This window comes from Somniosus microcephalus, chromosome 8, assembly GCF_052327205.1.
Source record: "Somniosus microcephalus isolate GS21.2 chromosome 8, FLI_Smic_1.0, whole genome shotgun sequence".
NCBI classification, from domain to species: domain Eukaryota; kingdom Metazoa; phylum Chordata; class Chondrichthyes; order Squaliformes; family Somniosidae; genus Somniosus; species Somniosus microcephalus.
The window spans coordinates 225,922,407-225,947,087 of NC_140994.1; the positions used below are offsets into that span (position 1 = coordinate 225,922,407).

At 46.7% G+C, this 24,681-nt stretch overlaps 1 protein-coding gene across 1 annotated transcript in view; it reads left to right on the forward strand.

Annotated features, from left to right (window-relative positions):
• Positions 1-24,681, forward strand: part of hspa4a (heat shock protein family A (Hsp70) member 4a) — an 80,250-nt gene continuing 55,569 nt past the window's right edge. Inside the window, exons 1-3 of the mRNA XM_085995741.1 lie at positions 1-295; positions 20,542-20,599; positions 21,666-21,806. Coding sequence (XP_085851867.1) covers positions 189-295; positions 20,542-20,599; positions 21,666-21,806 — 306 coding nt within the window. The 5' untranslated portion in view covers positions 1-188. The remainder of the gene's footprint in view (positions 296-20,541; positions 20,600-21,665; positions 21,807-24,681) is intronic.

Below are 24,681 nucleotides of genomic sequence, written 5' to 3' on the forward strand. Positions count from 1 at the left end.
AGACAGAAGGAAGAGCGGCGGTTCGTTGCTCTTCACATATATATAAAAAAAAAGTCTCAGCCTCCCTGTAGATTCGTGTCTAAAAAAAATACGGCATCTTTATTGGACGCGAGTTACTTGGGCGACTTTCCTTTCAGACTTTAAAAGATAAGCGATCGAGGTGTTCGCAGTCTGCGTTTAGCCCAGAGATGTCAGTGGTCGGCTTTGATGTCGGTTTTCAGAGCTGTTATGTGGCCGTGGCGAGAGGCGGCGGCATCGAGACGGCCGCCAACGAATACAGCGACAGAAGCACCCCGTGAGTATCCGGGAGAGACGGTCCGTGTGAGGGTTTTTTTTTTGGCGCCGGGGGCAGTGTTTTAAGGGTGCCGGTTGCTTTGAGGCCTAGTTTCCACCTTCCTCCTCCTCCTCCTCCCTGACACGCGTGGCCTAGGGAGGAGGTACTGACTGATTGACTGGCTGGATGCGGCATTGAAGCTTCACATCTTGCTCATTGCCCCATGCCCTTCGCCTTCTAGAATTTTCCTTCTAAAACTTGCTTTTTTGATCCATTGTCGAATATTTTTTAACCGTCAGAAATACCCAGTTTAATTTTAAATTCAGTTCAACAGAGATTCTGGTTTTTTTTTTATTAATGCAAGTTTGAAGGTGAATTGCAGTGTTCGGATTATTGCGATATCCTACCTGCATTGACAGTATTCCAATTTTTTTTTTGGGAGGGGTCCTGTTTTTTCTCCACAGAAATTTAGATTTTTTTGTATTAATAGAAACTGCTACCTCGCAATTTTTCATTTGAAATAGCATTTAAATTGCGGTTACTTTCAATTTCACATTCGCATAAATTGCACTACTCAGTGTAATTCTATTTAATGGCTAAACAAATTGCAGTGTGTGTGTGCTGGCAAGGTAATGCAGGATGTATGATTGATCACAGTTTCAGCAAATCCTCCATTTGAGTCCTTTCAGTGGCTGGGAGTTGTATAGTAAGTGGCCTGACCTCTTCCTTCCGTGTCTAGCTTGCATCCCCTCCCCCTCTTCCCGTCCTGACTAGCTTTACACCCCCGTTCCTCAAAGCATGTTGAGATGCAGACAAACATGTGAAATATTTTGATTGGTCTAGTGCAGCATTATGCTACTTCATTATACTATTTCTAAATCATTTTTTTGAACCTGCATCAGAGAAAATTGATTAATTTTCCTTTTTATTATTAATGCCTCTGACTTTCACTCTTGCATGTCACACATCAGTCCTCTTATCCTTCATGCTAATGAGCCAGCCTCTGACAGATTGCGATACTCTTTTCCTGTTGCTAAGTAACGGCTCACTGCCTGCCTTAGTTGACATAGAATCATTGAAATTTACGGCACAGACGGAGGCCATTTGGCCCATTGTGTCCCTGCCGGCCAAAAAGAGCTGTCCAGCTCTTGGTCTGTAGTCCTGTTAAGTGCACAGCCAAGTACTTTTTAAATGCAATGAGGCTTTCTGCCTCTGCCACCCTTTCAGGCAGTGAGTTTCAGACCCCCACCACCATCTGGGTGAAAAAAATTCTCTTCAACTCCCCTCTAGTCCTTCTACTTTAAACCCAAAGATGTGCGGGTTAGGTTGATTTGGCTATGATAAATTGACCCTTAGTGTTAGGGGATTAAATACGTGGGGTTATGGGGATAGGGTGGGATATGTGTCGGTGCAGGCTCGATGGGCCGAAATGGCCTCTATCTGCACTGTAGATTCTGTGATATGCCCCCTGGTTATTGACCACTCTGCAAGGGGATATAGGCCCTTCCTATTCACTCTTCTAGGCCCCTCATAATTTTATACATCTCAATTAAGTCTCCCCTCAGCCTCCTCCTGCCAAAGAAAACAACCCCAGGTTATCCAACCTTTCCTCAAAGCTAAAATTCTCCAGTCCTGGCAACATCCTCCTAAATCTCCTCTGTACCGATGACCTGAAGGAGCTAATCAATATTGTATTAACTGTCTTTTGTACATCTTGTAGTTTCTGAGGCAGTTTTCTTTTATTCAAGTTTTGCTTATGGCTTGGTAATTTTGTAGTGCCCACCAGTTCTGCAGTCAATTTAAGTTACATCATTTGCTAACATTTACTTTATCCACACCTTTCATGTTTTAAAGACTGCGATTTCCTTTGTTCTGTTCTCCAGTCAGATTTACTTCTGTGTGATTTCTTTTCTTCATAACTTAGATTCAAGGTCTTGAAATTATCCACGTTTAAATCTCTCTAATCATAGAATCTTACAGCACAGCAGGAGATCATTTGGTCTGTCGTGCCTGTGCCGGCTCTGTCAAAGAGCTGTCCAATTTAATCCCACACCCCAGCCTTTTCCTCCCAACCCTGCAAATTAGTCCTCGTCAAGTACATGAAAGGCCCTATGGAATCTGATTCCACCACCCTTTCAGGTAGTGCGTTCCAGATCTTACTAATCCTCTGTGCGGGGGGGGGGGGGGGGGGGGGGTGAGTGTCTCCTCATTTCCCCTCTAGTTCTTTTGCCAGTTATTTTAAATCTATGACCTCTGGTTATTGACCCACTTGCCAGAGGAAACCATTTCTTCCTACTTGCTCTATGCATCTTTTTGAAAACTGGGCATTTATAATTGGATACAATAGGGTCGGTGCTATGCATTTATAAATATCTTGTTTTCATCAGAAATGATAATTTGTTGGGGCATGGAATGGGCAAGTGAGGACTGGGAAAGTAAGCAGAGATGAATGTCACCAAATCCTGAATCTCTCTGCGTTAAATCATTGGATGGCCCTCTGGTTGTGCACTCAGCTCACCATATAAAATGAGCAATGATGTCCAGTCACATTAAGGACTTTGAGGAAATTAATTGTTAAAGCTTCAATTACAGGAATTTTGTATGGATTTTTGTTTGCTACAGTCAAAAACGATGCGAATTCCTATGGGTTTTCCTCTCTGTTTTTGTTGGAAGAGGATGAAAGGAGGGATGCTGCTGAGGTACATTTGCACCTGCTGTTAACCCACAGTCATGTCTTCAAACCCAACCACATCTACCTGGGAATGTCCAACAGTGATCGCTTCATCCGGAAAGCATTGATGGATTATCATCTGCTGGAATTTGACCTGCTGCCAACCACCTCCACAAGAGGAATGGCACTGCCAGTGGCAGTGAAGGCCACCATAACACTATAAACTTTGATGCCTCGACTCTATCCAAGCCATCATAAGGGACATAATTCGATTCACAGTCCACAGGTACATCAAGTGGGTCACTACTGTTTATTCTGGCAAGCACCTTGATCAGAATGAGAGGGCACTGCAATTTTTCTGCATCACCGGACTTCCCAAAGTCTAGGGCATTATTAATGGTGCCCATATGGCTATCTAGGCCCCTACAACAATGTTGTGGCCTTCATGAACTACAATGACTTTTATTCGATCAATGTGCTGATGGCTAGTGCCCAGAAACACAGCAAGTGAATGCCTGCTTCCCAGGTAATGGTTATAATTTAATTTTATTTTAAGATAATCCTGTGACTGGGTTATTTGAAAGAGAAAACAGAGTGGAAGAGTGACTCCTAAGGGACCAAGGTTTTTGAACTTCAGTTTGCAACACCATTACAACAGTCACAAACATACATGCAACCAACAGGAAAATTGAGCATATATACTGCAGACATCTTGAAGCAGCATATCAGATCCTATACAGATTGGAGCTGTATTACAATAGAGCCCACAAGGGTTTCCAAGCTGTCTGCTGCATGCTGTACAACTTAACCAACCAGCTGAGATGGAGGAGGAGCCCATCGACAGCCAAGAGCAGAACAAAACCCTGACAATTTGACAGACAATGCAAAGTTGCTTCAGCAGATACAATCAGCCCCAGAATTTGCAAAGTGACTTCTTCAAGCTTAAAGGTTTTGGGGCCCTTCTCCTGTGCTGGCTTGCTCCTTGCTGTTGTGTGCCACCGTGTCCTATTAGCAGAGAATTGGGGCTGGATTTTCTCAATGGAGATGTGCTGGAGGCGGGACTGCTGGTTTCCGGGTTTCAGTCCCGCCCCCAGTGACATCTGACCAACCCACGCTATTTTCCCTTGATTGGCCTTGTTAAGCCCTGGCCAATTAAGGGAAAGCCGGTGACAGATGACGTGACGCTTCATCTGTCTCAAATTTTGACAGATGAATTGTCAGCATTTGACCGCTTTGAGAAGTTGTCAAACACTGACAGTCTCTGTTCTAAGGTGAGCCCTTGCACACAGGCTCACCAAGACCTCTCTCCTCAGCAGAAAGCAGAAGGCTGCTGCATCTGAGAATGCAGCAGCCATTCTGTCCTCTCTGCCATTGAGATGAGGCACCTCCGGATCCTCAAAAAGGTTGAAGCCTGCAGAAAGAAGCAAAGGTAAGGAAACTTTTTCCAACACTTTACATTCACCTCTCGTACTTACCTGTCCACACTTGCACCCATCACTGACCTCTACAGCTGATATTTCGACCCCTCTCATCCCTGCAGACCCACTGCTCGCCTCGCTGACCCTAGCGGGGTTTCCCGACATCGGGAAGCCCGCATCAGCAGGCGTAAAATGGGGACAAGCCTCTTAACTGCCTGTTAACGGGCAGTTAATTGGCTTTAATCCCCTTCCCGCCTCGGAGTCGGGTCCCTGCACGAGTCAAATCAAATGAAATCAACTTTTATTGTCATTGTTAGTGCACAAGTGCAGTACAACGAAACGTAGGCTTGCGGCTCCCGAGAGTGTACAATTTGGATTAGGACACTTAAACATTTCAACATACATTTGTACATATATATTAGCATAAATATGACCATAATAAAGTGCATTGGCAGATGTGCAGGCTTTAGTGTTTATTTGTGGAGTTCAGTAGGATGACAGCCCTGGGAAAGAAGCTGTTCCTAAATCTGGTCGTACGGGTGCGAATGCATCTGTAGCGTCTTCCAGATGGTAGGAGGGTGAACAGACTGTGGCTGGGGTGGGTAGGGTCTTTGATGATGGACCGTGCCCTCCGTAGGCAGCGTTTCTGATATATATGTTCTATGGTCGGTAGCCGGGTGCCGGTAATGCGTTGGGCAGTTTTGACTACCCGCTGCAGGGCTTTCCGGTCATGGGAGCTACAGCTGCCGTACCATACCGTGATACAGTTTGTCAGGATGCTCTCTATAGTGCAGCGGTAGAAGTTAGAGAGGATCGGGGGTGACAGATTACATCCCTTCAGCCTCCTCAAGAAATATAGGCGCTGCTGGGCCTTCTTCACCAGAGAGGAGGTGTTGAGGGACCAGGAGAGGTCTTCCGTGATGTGGACTCCGAGGAACTTAAAGCTGGCCACCCTTTCCACCTCCGCCCCATTGATGTGGATGGGGGTGCGACTTCCGCCTTTGGACTTCCTGAAGTCCACGATTATTTCCTTTGTTTTCTTGGTGTTAAGGGCCAGGTTGTTGTCAGCGCACCACTTCACGAGATGCTGGACCTCCTCCCTGTAGGCTGACTCATCGTTGTTGGTGATCTGGCCTACTACCGTGGTGTCATCTGCGAACTTGATGATGGTGTTGGAACCATTAACAGCCACACAGTCGTGGGTGAAGAGGGAGTAGAGGAGGGGGCTCAGCACACATCCTTGTGGGGCCCCCGTGTTCAGGGTCGGGGGGGGGGTGGGGGGAGGTGTGGTTGCCTAATTTGACAGACTGGGGTCTGTTTGTTAGGAAGTCCAGGGTCCAGTTGCAGAGGGAAGTGTTCAGGCCGAGAGTTTGGAGTTTGGTGGCCAGCTTGTTGGGGACGATAGTGTTGAATGCTGAGCTGTAGTCTATAAACGGGACCCACCTCCCGGGAAGATGGTTCAGAGGTGGGTTGGGGCCGGCTCCCAATTTTTCCCATTTTCCCAACAGTCCCGCCTCCTCGGGGTTGGTAAAATCCAGCCCTTAGTGTTCAGATGTTGAAATTTGAAGAGCACACAAAATGATGTCCAAGTGCTGGCCTGCATCCTACTGTGGGTCAGTAAATTAACTTGCATCATTCAAATATTTTTATTGGGAGCTTGCTTTGTGAGCTCACCTTAGCGATTGGAAACAATAATTTGACGTCTACCTTCATGCCGAAAGAAAGCAACTCTCCTTTAATCCCAGCCAAGATCTCTCATCAAACATATAGTTATGGCTGACCCCAAAAAACTGTTCCTATTTCGTGTCGATGCAAAGCTTGCAGTGCACATGACTGCACACTCCGTGTCAAGACAGGAACATCTACTCTAGTGTTCCAGAAATGTCCTTTATTAGTGGATTATAAATGGTTAATCAGCAACCTTGTGATAGTTCCTAGTCCTTATTTTATCTTATTGCTAATAGCCTTACATTGACTGGAATTTGTGAATGGGCTAATCCCACAATTCTTTTCCTTTCTACTTTTATTAATTGAATCGATTAGATACACAAATGTCATATCTCCTAAAGCAGTGTGAACTGCCTTCTGTTTATCCATGGTAAAGATCCATTTGCCATTCCTTAGCTTGTCCCGTCAAATGCACCAGTGTTAATAAATAAATAAATAAATTAGTAAACTTGATGTCCTCAACAAATTTTGTAACATTACTAGATATGTTCTCTGATGCAAAACTGAGAGCAATTCTGTTCATACTAACTAAAATGCTTTGTTTATAACTTAATGGCAAATGCACTAATTTTGCATCTCCCCTCTGGGGCAAGGGGATGGAAAGCCAGCTGATGCTTGCTGGAAGACAGGTAGTAAGCAATATGTGCTTAATTCATATTTGCCTATACTAGGAAGATGGGTGGTCGTTTTGGTCCCTGCCTGTATACTGTGTTTTCTTTCCAAAAGGAAGTTCTCTGTACATAAAGTAAGTCGCACCATATTTTTTCTCTAGAATGGCTATGATTTTTAACATTGTACTCCAATTGTACAGTAGTTCAAAACGTTCATTAATACCTCCATTGTCAGTTCTTAAATGCCCATTCCTCATTATGGCCTCCCTCCACTAAAGTTTCTGGAGCTTACACTTTCTCATTTTTTAAAACAAGCAAATGAAAAATAAAGCTTTTTATTTATTTAAAAAAAAAAAAAAAATGCCTGTAGGCAGCTTCCATACATTGCTGGTTAGATTGGGGTTGATGTACAAAAGGATCACATTTGGATTTGCACTTGACGATCCCCACACCAGGAAGAGGCCATAATAAGGCATGAACATTTAAGAATTGTAAGGTTGTGGAGTAAGGAAATATTAGTGAAAGTTAGAAACATTATCTACTGGTAGGAATCATCATTCTTCGCCTGGAGAATAACCACAGTATGTACAGTTTTTTTTTTAATTACAGTATACAAGCAGATTAAAATAAATATTCATTTCTGTTGCTACAAATATGCTGAATTAAGCACAAATTTCTTGCTATCTATCCTTGGAGTAAGTGCATCAAACCAACAGGATATTCCATCCCCGAGAGATATATTTAGGTGAAATGCAGATGAGTTTCTGATGTTAATCTAGAGCTATCGCAGCATTATCTAAGCAGAAGTGAATCATGGCTGCTATTCTGTTTTGACATTTTTAAACCTAATGTGAGAACTTCTCTGCAACTGCGGCTCGCTCTGTCATCCATGTTTAGTAGCACAGGCTGTGAATTTATATGATGCCACTATATTAGCAGCTGAGTGAAGAGAAAACAGTCAAAACATAAGCAATTCCTTTCAGTTGACTCCTATCCATGTGCACAAGATAAAATTACTCGTTCATCTATTTGTCGGGACAGACATAAACAAGTAACCCATAACATTTTTCCACATGCACCTTCTTTTGGTGTCTCAGTACTCGTATATCATCCACAGCTGTAAGGAGGGATGATATATTAGCGGGTTCCTCTAATGAGGCCATATGGGTAGGGGAACAGATAGGCGTTTCTGTGGCCGTAGACGTGAATCCAGGATGGTTTGTTGCCTCCCTGGTGCCAGGGTCAAGGATATCACTGAGCGGCTGCAGGGCATTCTGGAGGGGGAGGGTGAACAGCCAGAGGTCGTGGTCCACATTGGTACCAACGACATAGGTAAAAAAGAGGGATGAGGTCCTGCAGCAAGAATTTAGGGAGCTAGGTGAAGGATTAAAGAGCAGGACCTCCAAGGCAGGACCTCAAAGATTGTAATCTCTGGATTACTCCCGGTGCCACGTGCTAGTGAGTATAGGAATAGGAAGATAGAACAGATGAATGCGTGGCTAAAGGGATGGTGCAGGGGGGAGGGCTTTAGTTTCCTGGATCACTGGGTCTGCTTCTGGGAAAGGTGGGACTTGTACAAGTCGGACGGTTTACACCTGAACCAGTGGGGAACCAATATCCTTGCGGGGAGGTTTGCTAGCACTGCTGGGGGGGGGTTTAAACTAACTTGGCAGGGGGATGGGGTACAGAGTGGAGCTATAGTAGGGGGTGATTTACAGCCAAATACAGAGGAAAAAACAAGTCAGATGGGAAGGCAGAGCAAATATGTGAAAAAAGGGAATATGGCAGGGCTGGAAGGCATTTATTTTAATGCAAGGAGTCTTGCAAATAAGGTGGATGAACTGAAGTTGTTGTTGAACACATGGGAGTACGATATGGTTGCTATCACGGAGACATGGTTGAGGGAGGGTCAGGACTGGCAGCTCAATATTCCGGGGTATAGAATCTTCAGGCGAGACAGAGGGGGGTGTAAAAGGGGAGGGGGTGTTGCAATATTAATTAAGGAGTCAATTACTGCTGTAAGGAGGGATGATATATTAGCGGGTTCCTCTAATGAGGCCATATGGGTAGAACTTAAAAACAAAAAGGGGGCAAGCACTTTGCTGGGAGTGTACTATAGGCCCCCAAACAGTCAGGGGGAGATAGAGGAACAGATATGTAGGCAAATCTCAGAGAAGTGCGAAAATAATAGGGTAATAATAGTGGGGGATTTCAACTTCCCCAATATAAATTGGGAGAGTCAGAGTGTGAAAGGCTTAGAGGGTGCAGAATTCTTAAAGTGCATCCAGGAGAACTTTTTGAGCCAACATGTAGAAAGTCCTACAAGAGAGGGGGCGGTACTGGACCTAATTCTGGGGAATGTAGCCGGGCAAGTGGTGGAAGTATCAGTAGGAGAGCATTTTGGCGACAGTGACCATAATTCGGTGAGATTTAAGGTGGTCATGGAAAAAGACAAAGACGGCCCGGAAATAAGGGTTCTAAATTGGGGGAAGGCCGATTTTAATATGATAAGGCAGGATCTGGCCAAAGTGGACTGGGAGCAGCTACTTATAGGAAAATCCACATCAAAGCAGTGGGAGACTTTCAGAAGGGAAATAGAGAGAGTACAACGCCAACATGTTCCTGTAAAGGTCAAGGGTGGGACCAACAAGCAAAGGGAACCTTGGATGACCAGGGATATACAAAAATGCATTAGAAATAAAAGGGGGGCTTTTGGCAGTTACTAAAGACGGAAGAAGCCCTAGAGGAGTATAAAAAGTGCAGGGGCATACTTAAAAAAGAAATTAGGAGGGCGAGGAGGGGCCATGAGATAACACTGGCGAGCAAAATCCTAAGATGTTTTATAAGTATATTAAGGGCAAGAGGATAACCAGGGAAAGGGTAGGGCCCATTAGGGACCAAAGTGGCAATCTGTGTGTAGAGCCAGATGATGTAGGCGGGGTTTTAAATGAATTTTTTGCATCTGTGTTCACTATGGAGAAAGACGATGCAGACATAGAAATCGGGCAAGGGGACTGTGACATACTTGAACATATTAGCATCGAGAGGGAGGAGATGCTAGCGGTTTTAGCAGGCCAAAAAATGGATAAATCCCCAGGCCCGGACGAGATGTATCCCAGGCTGCTGTGGGAGGCAAAGGAGGAGATTGCAGGGGCTCTGACACAAATTTTCAGAACCTCTCTGGCCACAGGGGATGTACCAGAGGACTGGAGAACAGCTAATGTAGTACCATTATACAAGAAGGGTAGCAGGGATAAACCAGGGAATTACAGGTCAGTGAGCCTAACATCTGTGGTAGGGAAATTATTGGAAAAAATTCTGAGGGACAAAATTAGTCTCCACTTGGAGAGGCAAGGATTAATCGGGGATAGTCAGCATGGCTTTGTCAAGGGTAAATCATGTCTGACAAATCTGATTGAATTTTTCGAGGGGGTGACTAGGTGTGTGGATGAGGGAAATGCTGTGGATGTGGTTTACATGGACTTCAGTAAAGCTTTTGACAAAGTCCCGCATAGGAGACTGGTCAAGAAGGTAAGAGCCCACGGGATCCAGGGTGCCTTGGCGCGTTGGATCCTAAACTGGCTGAGTGGCAGGAGGCAGAGGGTGATGGTCGAAGGTTGCTTTTGTGACTGGAAGCCTGTGTCCAGTGGGGTACCTCAGGGATCGGTGCTGGGTCCCTTGTTGTTTGTGATCTACATAAATGATTTGGATGAGAATGTAAAAGGTATGATCAGTAAGTTCGCAGATGACACGAAAATTGGTGGGGTGGTAAATTGCGAGGAGGAAAGCCTCGGGCTACAGGACGATATAAACGGGTTGGTCAGATGGGCGGAAAAGTGGCAAATGGAATTTAACCCTGAAAAGTGTGAGGTGATGCATTTTGGACGGACAAATAAGGCAAGGGAATACACAGAGTGGTAGGACCCTAGGAAGTACAGAGGGTCAGAGGGACCTTGGTGTACATGTACATAGATCCCTGAAGGCAGCGGAACAGGTAGATAAGGTGGTTAAAAAGGCATATGGGATACTTGCCTTCATTAGCCGAGGCATAGAATATAAGAGCAGGGAGGTTATGATGGAGCTGTACAAAACGCTGGTGAGGCCACAGCTGGAGTACTGTGTGCAGTTCTGGTCGCCTCACTATAGGAAGGATGTGATTGCTTTGGAGAGGGTGCAGAGAAGATTCACCAGGATGTTACCTGGGATGGAGCGCCTCAGCTATGTAGAAAGACTAAACAGGCTGGGGTTGTTTTCCTTGGAGCAAAGAAGGCTGAGGGGGGACCTGATTGAGGTGTACAAAATGATGAGGGGCATAGATAGGGTAGACAAAGAGGAACTTTTCCCCTTAGTAGGAGGGCCAATAACAAGGGGGCATAGATTCAGGGTAAGGGGCAGGAGATTTAGAGGGGATTTGAGGAGGAACTTTTTCACCCAGAGGGTGGTTGGAATGTGGAACTCAATGCCTAAAAGGGTGGTAGAGGCAGGAACCCTCACAACATTCATGAAGCATTTGGATGAGCACTTGAAATGCCATTGCATACAAGGCTATGGACCAAATGCTGGAAAATGGGATTAGACTGGACAGGGATGGATGGGCGGCGCAGACACGGTGGGCCGAAGGGCCTCTTTCTGTGCTGTAAAACTCTATGACTCTATGACAGCTGAATGGACCTTCAACGGTGACACTGAATTCAGTTCTTGTAGTATTGGTGGAGGCTGAAGACATAGGAAATTGAGATCAAAGGAGTTCTATTGCCAAATAAACTTAATTTATTTATCTAAATATTTTTGTTTAAAAATACTTTATCTGCTTATCTGATTGAAAAATATTTATCTGTTGTCCAAGTCAACGCTGCTGTTTTGGAAACAGTTCACCAAACAGTTGTTACCCAGCATGTTTTTAGTGTACTGCCACATTAGTCTTCAAGTAAATGTCTTTGACTTAAAAAGCCGCTGTACAAAGACACCCAGCTACTGAAAAATACTTAGCATTCCATTAATACTTGTTTAGCAGAATTAGCCACGGTTAAAACTTATAGCACCTTTTCAAGTCTTAGAGCTTACAAATTATTATTTTTTAATAAACAAATTTTAGATTGGCCAACACAAATGTCATGCAACTTAAAGCTGAGTGAAAGATATGAGAAGTGCACATGAAGGGAGTGCAGTGGTACCACTTAATAAAATTCTGTAAGATCCTTAAAAGTTGCAGTGCCATCCAGGTTTATTTTAAGTTCAATAGAATAGCTCCCGAATTTAGTTAAACAAAATTCTGTATCCAGAATGGGAGGAATTAGGATACAGCCAGATTTGAGTTAGACCAGTTTGGCAATGGTCAAGATCAGGTCATCTGCTCTCTTGTCTGTGGAATGGTGTATAATTTATGAAGAGTATGGCCTAGAAATTCAGTTGGTTGCGCCAGCCGGTAGCGCCTTAGGAGGAGTAGATGTCGGGCGCTAGGCGGCTAGCGGCCGGGCGCAGCGCGATCTGCGCCTCTCCCCAACTTCACTCACGATTTAGCGGTGGCGCAAAGTCTTTGCGCGCGCTCAGCTGCGCGCGCAGATCCTGACGTCATTTCCTCGTGCAACGCCCTTTGTGCGCCCCAAACTGGAAATTCAGTCGCGACGCCCCATTGTGCGCCTGGCGCCCCTAGCGACTGGTAGAGTGGAACGGTGCTGAGTCGATGCGGGGGGCGCAAATTAAAGGGCACTCCTCCTGCACTATAAAAGGCTGCCATTTCGCAGCACTCCTTGAGAGACGGATCTTTGCAGAGAGACCAAGGTAGAGAGCTTTCTGCTTTGGCTCAACACTCGGACAGGTACTTGTGGCTTCAGGCCACAGCTTTCCACTTGTCTTTGCCTTCATTGACATATCATTGTTTGCTAACATATTATGGGGGCTGCAATGGGTGCAAGCGCTGGCTTTCTCCATTGCATCCAAAGGGCTCACAGACGCCGTGAGAGAGTGGCAGCCCTGGCTAGACGGAGAGGGGGCAACAGGCGTCAGGAAAGGAGGCCTTACCCACCCAGGGTATACCGCCAGCAGTTCTCCTATCTCAACATGTCTGACGAGCAGTGTGTTCAGAGGCTGCGATTCCGAAGGGAGGTGGTCACAGAGATCTGCCACCTGCTTGGCGGTGATCTGCAGCCACAGCTGAGGAGCAAGACATCTCTGTCGGTGGCAGTGAAGGTGACGGTGGCTCTCAACTTCTATGCCACCGGCTCCTTCCAATCCGCTACTGGGGACATTTCCAACATCTCCCAGTTCGCCGTGCATTGCTGCATCCGCCAGGTGACCAATGCCCTTTTCAAAAGGAGACGTCAGTTCATCTCCTTCTCCATGACCCTTGCCAAGCAGCAACAGCCTGCAATGGGCTTTGCAGCATTCGCGGGCTTCCCCATGGTGCAGGGCGCCATTGACTGCACGCATGTGGCTTTGCGGGCACCTCTGGAGAATTCCGAGGATTACCGCAACCGGAAGGGCTACCATTCGCTCAACGTCCAGCTGGTGTGTGTGACCACAGGCAGCTCATCCTAGCTGTCAATGCCCGCTTTCCAGGCAGCAGCCACGATGCCTTCATCCTGCGCCAGACTTCTGTGGCAGACATGTTCCAGGCCCAGCCTCGCCCACGAGGATGGCTTATCGGGGACAAAGGCTATCCTTTGTGTACCTGGCTGATGACCCCGCTCCGTGCGCCCAGCACCCCTGCTGAAGAGGGATACAACGATAGCCATCAAGCGACCAGGAACATCATAGAGCAAACAATCGGCGTCCTGAAGCAACGGTTCCGCTGTCTGGATCGTTCCGGTGGAGCCCTACAATATTCGCCGGAGCGAGTCTCCCATTTCATGGTCGTTTGCTGCATGCTGCACAACCTGGCTATCCGCAGGACTCGGCCACTGCCACCAGAGATTGGAGGACCGGAGGAGGACCAGCACAGGAGGGAGGCAGAAAGTGCAAGGGCCGCCCGTCGCCAGCTTATTGAACGTCGGTTCTAGACCCCCCTCTCAGGGAATGGCTTGTGCCAATGTCAGCAGATGAATGTAGCCGCTCCACAAGCCCTCAGCCGAGCAGGGCAACCAGGACTTGACAAAAAAAACATGCACAGTGCAATTTAAGAACATTAATTTATTGCAAACCTCTGCCCTTCCCACATTACAACCTCATGTGGAGAAGCCCCCTCCAAAAACACAAAACTAACAGTCTCGGCCTTACAAAAACTAAAAAAGACACCAGTCTCGGCCTTACAACAACCACAAACCATTTGTGCAGACCTTCTACTTTTTGCCCTGCGAGGGCGATGCCTTTCGCATCCTTGCCTGGCCCCTGCCCGCCCTGCAGCTCCTCCTCAATGGGACCCCAGTGGCTGCAGCAAGGCTGGGGGAAGGCTGCTGAGGGTCAGTTGGCGAGACGGCAGATGCCCTTGGGGGTCGGCCTGCACCAGCTCTGGCCCTCGAGGGGCCGGCTGCTGACTGCTGCAACTCTGCTTGGGCGGCAGCAGTCTGTCCAGCGGCTCGTGGCAGCTGCAATGGCGGAGTGGCAGTGTCGGCTGCAGGAATGGTGCCAACCTGACAGATCGCAGGTGCTCGCTGGTCGCCTGATACAGTGGCACTCGCACGGGCCAGCACTGCAGCATGCGCAGCAAACAGCTGAAGAACAGACTGCTGGGCTGCTGCTGTGCGGCGAGTGCCCTGGCGATGCCTGGCTGATCCAGCGAGGGTGGCAGCAGTTAGTGCCCGTGTGGCCCTGGTCTGTGTCCGCATGACAACAGCCAGTGAATGGACGGCACGACTGAGCACTTGGCTCGAAGCCGCCTGTGCTGCTGCGAAGTCCTGTAGACTCCTGGCCTGTGCTGCACTGAATTGATCCAGACTCCTGGCCTGTGCTGCTCTAAATTGCTGCACACTCCTAGACAAAGACTCAATGGAGTCAGGCATCCTTGCCACTGCAGCCATGAGCTCATTGTGCCTGCGCTCAGCCTGGACGGCCATTTCCTCCAGGAGCCGCACCTCCTCTGCGCTGACCGTCACAGGACTGGAGGCCGCACTCACCCTCTGGGGAGAAGTCCGCCGAGCTTCCCCACCCCTCCCGCGTTGCTGCAGGCCGCTGGGCCCTGGAGCTTCACTCTCCTCCGACCCTTCCCCCCGGCTCCCCTCCAGGGAAGACGTGTCCCCTTCATCGCCATGGGCTGGCGCGGCTGAGGGTGGCACTGATGGGCCGGCTTCCTCTTCCTCCTCTAATTCGGAAGAGCTGACAGTGGCAGCTTGAGGGCCCGCCTCCTCACCTGGCGATTCACCATCTGAAAGCAGGAAGGCACAAGAGTAGCTTTAGAGTAAGGACAAGGCAGCAGCGAGGGAGGCATGAGTGCTGCCATTCACTGCATTGGTCAGACAGTGGCAAAGGATGCTGATCTGAGGCGCAAGTGGAACGAGAGGTCAAAAAGGTGATGCCCTTACCATTGGTGCCCAGAACAGGGTCGGCATCTCCACTGGCGACGGGGCCAATCAGCCGGCCTGCCATAATGCGCTCCACACGCTGGTCGAGGTCGGAGAGCTCTTTGACGTCAGGACGGCCTCCCCCGGTCTCAGTTCGTTTCCGCCGGTTGTGCGCCACCTTGGCCTGCAAGAGAAAGGACGGCCTCTAAGTACAGTGTGAAGCCCTGATCTTGTCTGCACTGCCTCCCATGGTCGAATAGCTTGTACAGTGTGAAGCCCTGATCTTGTCTGCACTGCCTCCCATGGTCGAATAGCTTGTACAGTGTGTAAAGTGCTGAATGTGCAAGTGATTTCCATGCCAGTCCCATAGCTGCTGGATGAGGGCTGGCCATTAGGGCTTTCAGGTCCCTTTTGCCCATAAAGTGAGGTGCACATGCAGGGATGAGGAGGACACTGGAAAGGGTACTCACCCTGACAACCCGAGTGAGGTCGTTGAACTTTTTCCGGCATTGCACAGGAGTCCTGGCAACCACGCTGTTGGAAGACACCCTGTTGGACACCTCCCTCCAGGCTTTCCAGTAGGCGCTGGGCAGCGGCCTCTTGCCACCTTCTGGGAACAGAACATGGCGCCTGCGCTCCACTCCGCCAACCAGCACCCTCAGGTCACCGTCGCTGAAGCGCTGCGCTCTCTCCCTGGCCTTCCCCATAGCCCTGGGCGTTGTGCAGATGAAGCTGAAGTGGTCAGGCCTAGGTTGAGGGCTGCAGTGTGCAGGGCGTGGCAGGCAAACAAATCCACCCTCCCCCTTTAAGAGCTGACCGGCGCCAGAGTGTCTGCCGTCAATCAACAACTCGCCGCACCGGCGCTGCGCCCGGCCTCGGGGGTATCGCTCTGCACCGCCGGCTTAGCGCCTAAAGATAGTCGTGCATCGCCTGTTTTAGCGCAGCAGCAACCTCTTGGGGCGATGCGACTGAATATCGGCGAAGGTGGCGCAACTTTGCGCCGGGCGCAAACTTTAGCGGCCGCCCGACTTTAGCGCCCCAAAAGTAGCTATACTGAATTTCTAGGCCTATATGTTTAAAGTGTAGCTCTATTTTTATTAAAATTATGTATTGATTAAGCCCTATTGCATTGTAAAAGTTGGCCTATTTAATTTAATTGGGTATTTCTGTTCCCTTAAGGGGAAATCCTAGTAACAGTTCTTCTTCTTCTTAGGCAGTCCCTCGGAACCGAGGATGACTTGCTTCCACGTTAAAAATGAGTTCTCATGTGACTGATGAGTCCAATGCGGGACCTACAGTCTGTCACAGGTGGGGCAGACGGTGGTTGAAGGGGCGGGTGGGTGGGGTGCTTGGGTTGATGTGCGCTCCTTGCACTGCCTGCGCTTGGCTTCCGCTTGCTCTCAGCGAAGAGACTCGGTGTTTGGCACCTTCCCGGATGCTTCTCCTCCACTTTGTGCGGTCTTGGGCCAGGGATTCCCAGGTGTCGGTGGGGATGTTACACTTTTTCAAGGAGGCTTTGCGGGTGTCCTTGAAGCGTTTCCTCTGCCCACCTGCCATGCCGGAGCTCCGAGTAGAGCGCTTGTTTTGAGAGTCTCGTATCGGGCATGCGGACAATGTGACCCGTCCATCGGAGCTGATCGAGCATGGTCAAAGCTTCGATCCTGGGGATGTTGGCCTGAGCCAGAACACTGACGTTGGTGCGCCTATCCTGCCAATGGATTTGCAGGATCTTGCGGAGGTAGCGTTGGTGGTACCTCTCCAGTGCTTTGAGGTGCCTGCTGTACATGGTCCATGTCTCTGAGAAACAGCAGGGCGGGTATCACTGCTGCTCTGTAGACCATGAGCTCAGTGCCGGGTTTGAGGTCCTGGTCTTTAAACACTCTTCCTCAGGCGACCGAAGGCTGCACTAGCACACTTAAGGCGGTGTTGAACTTTGTCGTCGATGTCTGCCCTTGTTGACAGTAGGCTCCCGAGGTATGGAAAGTGGTCCACGTTGGCCAAGGCCTTGTCGTGGATTTTGATAATCGGGGGGCAGTACTGTGTGGAGGGGGCAGGTTGGTAGAGGACCTTTGTCTTACGGATGCTTAGTGTAAGGCCCATGCTCTTGTACGCTTTGGTGAAGGTGTTGACGATGGTTTGGAGTTCGACCTCCGAGTGAGCGCAGACGCAAGTGTCATCTGCATACTGTAATTCGACGACAGGATGGGATGACCTTGGATCTGGACTGGAGGCGATGGAGGTTGAACAGTTTCCCATTTGTTATGTAAATTAGCTCCACTCCAGCGGGGAGCTTACTGAGGGTGTGATGGAGCATTCCAGCAAGGAAGATCGAGAAGAGCGTTGGTGAGATGACACAGCCTTGCTTGGCCCTGGTTCGTACGTGAATTGGGTCTGTGGTGGAACCGTTGGTCAGGATCACGGCTTGCATGTCGTCGTGAAGCAGGCGGTGGATGGTGACAAACTTTTGAGGGCAGCCAAATTTGAGGAGGACACTCCATAATCCCCCACAGTTGACAGTGTCGAAGGCCTTTGTGAGATCAAAGAAGGCCATGTACAACGGTTGGTGCTGTTCCCTGCATTTCTCTTGTAATTGACGTGTGGTGAAGATCGTGTCCATTGTGCCCTTTAGTGGGCGGAATCCGCATTGCGACTCTGGGAGGAGCTCTTCGGCCACTGGGAGAAAGCGATTGAGGAGGATTCTTACGATGACTTTCCCTGTGGCAAACAGCAGGGAAACTCCTCTGACATTACTGCAATCGGACTTGTCACCTTTCTTGAAGATGGTCATAATTATGGTGTCTCTGAGATCCCCTGGCATGCTCTCCTCCTTCCAGATAAGATAAGAGAAATGAGTTCATGAATTTGAGCCAGCGGTGCTTCTCCGCCATACTTTAGTGCCTCGGCGGGGATTCCATCTGCTCCTGAGGCCTTGTTGTTTTTCAATTGTTGGATGGCCTTTTCATCCTCATGCCAGGCTGGGGTTGTGCTGAGATGGTGGCGGGTCTCATGCTGCAGGATGGAGTTGAGGACACTCGAGTCGAAGACAGTCGCGGTTAAGGAGATCTTTGAAGTGCTCCTTCCAGCGGGCACTGACTGCCTCTCTGTCCTTGATGAGTACCTCTCCGTTCTTGGCCCGCAGTGGGATAGGGCCTTGGGTGCTTGGGCCATAGATGGTCTTGGCTGCGTTAAAGGATCCACGCACGTCGTGGTTGTCGGCTAGCTGCTGGATCTCCTGCGCTTTCTCCACCCACCATCTGTTCTTTAGGTCGCGAGTTTTTTGTTGGACCTCGGCCTTCAGGTGTCTGTAAAGCTGCTTTCTTGCGCTCGAGTTCTGTTGCTGTTTCCAGATCCGGAATGCCTTGCGCTTGCGGCTTATTAGCTCCTGGATCTCCTGGTCGTTCTCGTCGAACCAGTCTTGGTGTTTCCTGGTCGAGTGACTGAGCGTCTCTTCAAGTGCTGATTATGGAAGCCTTGAGTGCAGACCAGGCGCTGTGGGCACTCTCTGTCTCTGCATCACTGGGAGTCGTCCGGTTGTTTGTGAGGCACAGGCTGAATAGGGCTTTCTTAGCGGGGCCTTTGAGTGCTCCAGCATTAATTTTCCTGCGGCATTGTTTCTGTTGCCGCCACTGTTTTGTGGCTACATTGATGGAGCTGACAGAGCGGATTAACAGTAGTAACAGTGCACTTTTAATGGAAACCTGTATCTCTGACCTTTGCTGCTATTATCCAATAGACAATGGTTTCAGTAGAATTGGGTTGCAAAAGAACTTCACTTTGTGTTCAATATGTGTTCTATTTTATTCCCAGTCTGCAGAAAATGTACAGTTTATGGGCTTCCATATGGGCCCTTTGTGCATTTTCCTGAGATTTTGCCTATTTTCCTGAGTTTATTCAGCAATTTGGGAGTTAAAATAACACCATACAGTTACAAAAGTGCAATAGCTACTTTCAAGGTCAAAAATCACTGTAAAAGCTTGGTTTAGATTGATTGGCAGTTGTCCAAAACCCCACAGCCATGCCCTTTGGTCACCTACTATACTGATCTGGCAAGCAGTTTGAGCTCCGATAATTCTCAATTTGGAGTTTTTAATCTAATGGGGCATGTTGATCCTGTAGTTCATTTTGGAAAAGGTTTTCTGTCTCATTTTAAAGGAAATCGCCGCCTTGATTTAAATGAGCGCGCTATCCATTTTCAATAGCTCACTCACATCCTCTTGTGTTTTTCCCCGTGTGATGCGAAAAATAAATACAAGTACAAACATTGTATTTTTATTCATCATTTGCTTTGCTTCAGGCAGCATATTCTGGGAAGACTATCACTGCAGTAAAGTTGTGTTAAATTCACTGAACAGTTTATCTTCATGGCATAACTACTGCTTACAAGTTAGCTACAAAATGTTCACGCCTAGAATGTACTGCATGAAAGAAAGAGAGGCAGAGGCGTCCTTTGCAGTGAGTACTGGAATGTAACAGGCTTTTGCTCTTTCCAGCACCATAGCATATGGGTCGGGTCACTTAAAGGTTTTGTGACAAAATTATTAAAATGAATACCAAAATAAATCAAAGTTACAGTTTCCACAATGCCTCTCTTGAAAATCTTTTAAATCTGATTGCATCTGTCATTGTACTGCTATCTGCTCAAGAATTGGAGTCCGGCTGAAGGTGGCCATGACGGGATTGTGGATCTGGCTTGAAGAATACTGTGGCTTTCTGATGCTGGTCATGACCAACATTACTATTGCTGTCAGTTCTCTACAAGAGCATGACCTGAGCAGGAAATCTGGGGGTTTTCTGTGTGGCAAGAATTTTAACAAGCAGCTGCAAATCAATACTGTGCGCTGATAGAATCTGCACAGAATATGCCTCTGCCTGTTTAACTCTGTCCCAGACACTGGCACCTGAAACTCCAGTTGTATGCAGAAATGCAAATGAAGTGTTAACCATAATTTACCGAAGTGGCATTCAGTTAATTATAGTTAACACAGCATTCATTAAGCTATCGGAAATCTCTAGCTCCTTTTACATTGACACTGTTTTTAATTGGAATTCCTGGACACCAGCATCTGCAAAATGGCTCCCAGTGCTTATGATGCTAAATCTGGCTCCCTTATCCTGGCGGCAGACACTGGGCCTGCTTGTCTGTTAGAGATAAGGGAGCCGGATTTTTCAGGGTAAATGCCAGAAACCAGCTTGCGGACACTAATCGGGAACCAAATGTAATCTCACCAGTATAAAAGCAACTTATTTTTTGCCATATGACAGTTCGGTACTGTTTCTTCAGCCTTTCTGTGCTCTCAACAACCACCAGGGTCAAATATGGTACATCTGTATTGTATATCCAAAGCAAAAAGTACAGGTTGGGATCCTGGAATGGTTAAATTGTACACTGCTTTTAAAATTGCAGGTCTTGTGTATCTTTGGGACCCAGAAATCGTTCGGTTGGAGCTGCAGCCAAAAGTCAGGTAGGAAGAGCTCAGTGCATCCTTCTTTATAGAGAGTTGGAAAATTCCAGGAAAATATGTTACTGAAGCTCATTTGTAATCTAGCTGTGGTCCTGGGTGTATAAGTCTACCAGTGTTTTAAATAATATTTGATTATTTTTCCTCCCAAATCCATGAGTTATATGCTGGAAACAATGGGCCGGATTTTGAGGTTGTAATAACAGCAAAACTGTCAGTGCTCGCCATTATTGTCCTGTGAAACTGACAGTAACTTCGGGCGTCCACACATGCGCAGCTAAACGTGGAAATCCAGAAGTTGCTGTCAGTGATTCTCTGCTCCTCCACAGGACGCGCACTGTTGAACACCCCGCAGACGGCAAACTTTTTGAAATCACTGAACTGATGAGAACTTCAGCTTTTATGCTCTAATATCGCTGTTAAAAAATCCCCTTTAAAACATTGTTTTACAATTCAGAACCACTATTAATGTAAGATGCAGTATATTTCAGTAAGTGAGTGGTGATCAACCAGGACAGGTATTTGATAAAACATTGGCTATCGCGCTTAAAGGTAAATGCATTGTCGGGTATGCTGGTGAACCAAAAAGACCAGGAAAGTCATGATTCAAACCCTGTGCTGTGCTGCAGTAGCAGTTGGGAGCTACAGTTGACCTCAGCACCCAACTTGGGAGACAAATTAGTCAAGAATCCCATTTCTGTCAGCTGCCTGCCTTCGATCTGAGTGTGTGTGTTGATGGACACTGCATGCACTGCCTATTGATGCCTTGGAGTTAAACCTATAATTATCCCAGACGTTTTAATCCTTTTAACTAAGTACAGTGCATTTTTAAATTGCAAAGCAGATAGTTGACCATTCCTTTACAAGACTTACATAACTAGCAACAGAGAAACCTGATCCTGTACAAAAATCTTAAATTTAATTTATCGTGAAATTGGAGCCAAACTATAACTGCAAGTTGCACCTTATGTAAATGAACTAAAATTTGTTGCAATTTCATTCAAGAACTTTGAAAGTAGAAATAATTGTGTTTTAGGTATTAAGAATCAAGTTTTAACTTCTCTTGTAGGTAGTGTCAAATGTGAAAAACACTTTACAAGGATTTAAAAGGCTCCATGGCCGGGCTTTCACAGACCCGTTTGTAAACACTGAGCAATCCAAGCTTGCATATGAACTTGTCCAGATGTCAAATGGTACCACAGGTGTTAAGGTTAGTGTCACCTTGCTCTGTAACTAATGGCTGGCTTATTACAAAAGTGTATGCTTTATCATTAGGATGGAAGTAGAAAAGTTGATGTCACTTGGTCCAAGCACTACCTCATGTTGTTGTGACCTACCTCCATATTGGTGATGCTTGAGAATGCCCAAAGGAGTTTAAAGGAAAAACTCCTTTTTAGATTTCTATTTTGCCTAACCTATTTAGATTGTGTTTTTTTTTTTTTTTACTTTTCAGTATAGAACTGCAATACCTTTCAATAAAACTGTCACTGGTCTAATAACATAAATTGAAGTTTTTTTCCCCAGTGAAAGTTAAACACAAACATTTGTTAGGGATGGTTAGTGAAAAGCTTACTCGAGATACTTCATCTATGTGTGAATACAGTAGTGAACACATTAGAATACATTCACTGGTCCGTTGCTAAATGCCTCACTTTAGTGGAACAGTGTTGATTTTTAAGTCCTGCAGTAATTGCTGTAATGAGTGAGTTGCGAAATAGTTTTAAATTGTTAATGTGTTTACTAATTAGAAGCCTCCAGTTGCCCCTAAATAGACTTGAACATCCAAATATGCTCAGAGGAACCCCAAGCTCTTGTTAAGCAGCTTTTAAATATCTATTTCCTTCATTTTGTTAGACTCCAAAGCACCATACCCTAAGATCAGAGGATGGGTGGGTGTAATGCTCCCAGTCTCTCTCTTGTCACTCCAACTGATAGGGGTACACAAAAGTAGCCTAACATGCAATGACCCCCCAACTAAGGATGGTCTGTCCCAAGATTGTAAACTTGTCATGGAGGACATCATGTCTGCATATCCTACTACTATGTGGTAGGCATGCATTTAAAGGCCACACTAGTATCCATCTGATGGCTCAGCTGGTTAAGGTACTGAGTAACTGAGCAGCACAGACCAGGAAAGTTCCATGTCCAATCCCCAGTCTATACTAAGGCAGCAGTAGGAATTCTATTGGCCTTGGTGCCCCTAAGGAGGGGAAATCAGTGATTGTTCTTGGATGACCCTTAGTGGAAATGCATATATTTTGATGTCAGATAGGACCAGATCAGGCTTGATGGCAAATAGCTCACATATAAAGAATGGCCACTTGCCTGAGGCACCATGGGATGCCTGGTACACAGAATTGGCTGCTGGGTTTCCCTATACAGGAAACTTTGTGCTATCCGGCACCGACGGGACCGAGCTGTTGCCATTCCCTCAAAACTGCCGGATACTCCAGCGTTAATGTTGAAACATACGGAGAGTTTCAGCTCCGTGTGAATCAACAAACACTAAACAGCCGGCAAGCGTCTCTGTAGCGTCTCTAGCTGAAGCTGTTGCTTAGCTACAGACCTTGCAGAGCTTGACTGTTGAGAAAAAAGCAACGAAAAGAAAAAAGATGGCTCCTGATTTTTGCCGGTGGTTCGAGCTTGTAATAAGGGAGCATCTATAATTATGGGGGATTTTAACTATCATATTAATTGGACAAATCAAATTGGGCAGGGCTGCCTTGAGGATGAGTTCATTGAGTGTGTTAGGGATGGGTTTCTTGAGCAGTATGTAACTGAACCGACCAGGGGGCAAGCAACCTTAGATCTGGTCCTGTGTAACGAGACCGGATTAATTAAAAATGTCCTAGTAAAGGATCCCCTTGGAATGAGTGACCATAACATGGTTGAATTCCATATTCAATTAGAGGGTGAGAAGGTTGGATCTCAAACAAGCGTGCTAAGCTTGAATAAAGGAGACTATGAAGGTATGAGAGCGGAATTGAGTAGAGTGGATTGGGAGAATAGATTAAAGGGTAAGACGATACATGATCAGTGGTGTACATTTAAGGAGTTATTTTACAACTCCCCAAAAAAATATATTCCACTGAGAAGAAAAGGGTGTAAAAGAAAAGACAGCCATCCGTGGCTAAGTAAAGAAATTAAGGATAGTATTCGACTAAAAACAAGGGCATATAAGGTAGCCAAATCTAGTGGGAGGATAGAGGATTGGGAAAACTTTAAAAGACAGCAAAAAATAACAAAAAGATTGATTAAGAAAGGGAAGATAGATTATGAAAGTAAATTAGCAAAAAATATAAAAACAGATAGTAAGAGTTTTTATAGTTATATAAAAAGGGTGGCTAAAGTAAATGTTGGTCCCTTAGAGGATGAGACCGGGAAATTAATGGTGGGAAATATGGAGATGGCAAAAACACTGAATATTTTGTATCAGTCTTTACAGTAGAGGACACTAAGAATATCCCAACACTGGACAAACAGGGGGCTATTGGGGGGGGGGAGGAGCTAAACACGATCAAAATCACTAAGGAAGTGGTACTCGGTAAAATAATGGGACTCAAGGCGGATAAATCACCTGGACCTGATGGCTTACATCCTAGGGTCTTGAGGGAAGTGGCGGTAGGGATTGTGGATGCATTGGTAATAATTTTCCAAAACTCTCTGGACTCGGCAAAGGTCCCGGCAGACTGGAAAACTGCTAATGTAACACCCTTATTTAAAAAGGGCAGTTGACAGAAGGCTGGAAACTATAGACCAGTTAGCCTAACATCTGGGATAGGTAAAATTTTGGAGTCCATTATTAAGGAGACAGTAACAGGACATTTGGATAATCATAATTTAATAGGACAAAGTCAGCATGGTTTTATGAAGGGGAAGTCATGTTTGACTAATTTTCTGAGTTCTTTGAGGAAGTAACATATAGGGTGGATAAAGGGGAACCAGTGGACGTAGTGTATTTAGACTTCCAAAAGGCATTTGACAAGGTGCCACACAAAAGATTATTGCTTAAGATAAAAAATCATAGGATTGGGGGTAATATTCTGGCATGGATAGAGGATTGGCTATCTAACAGAAGGCAGAGA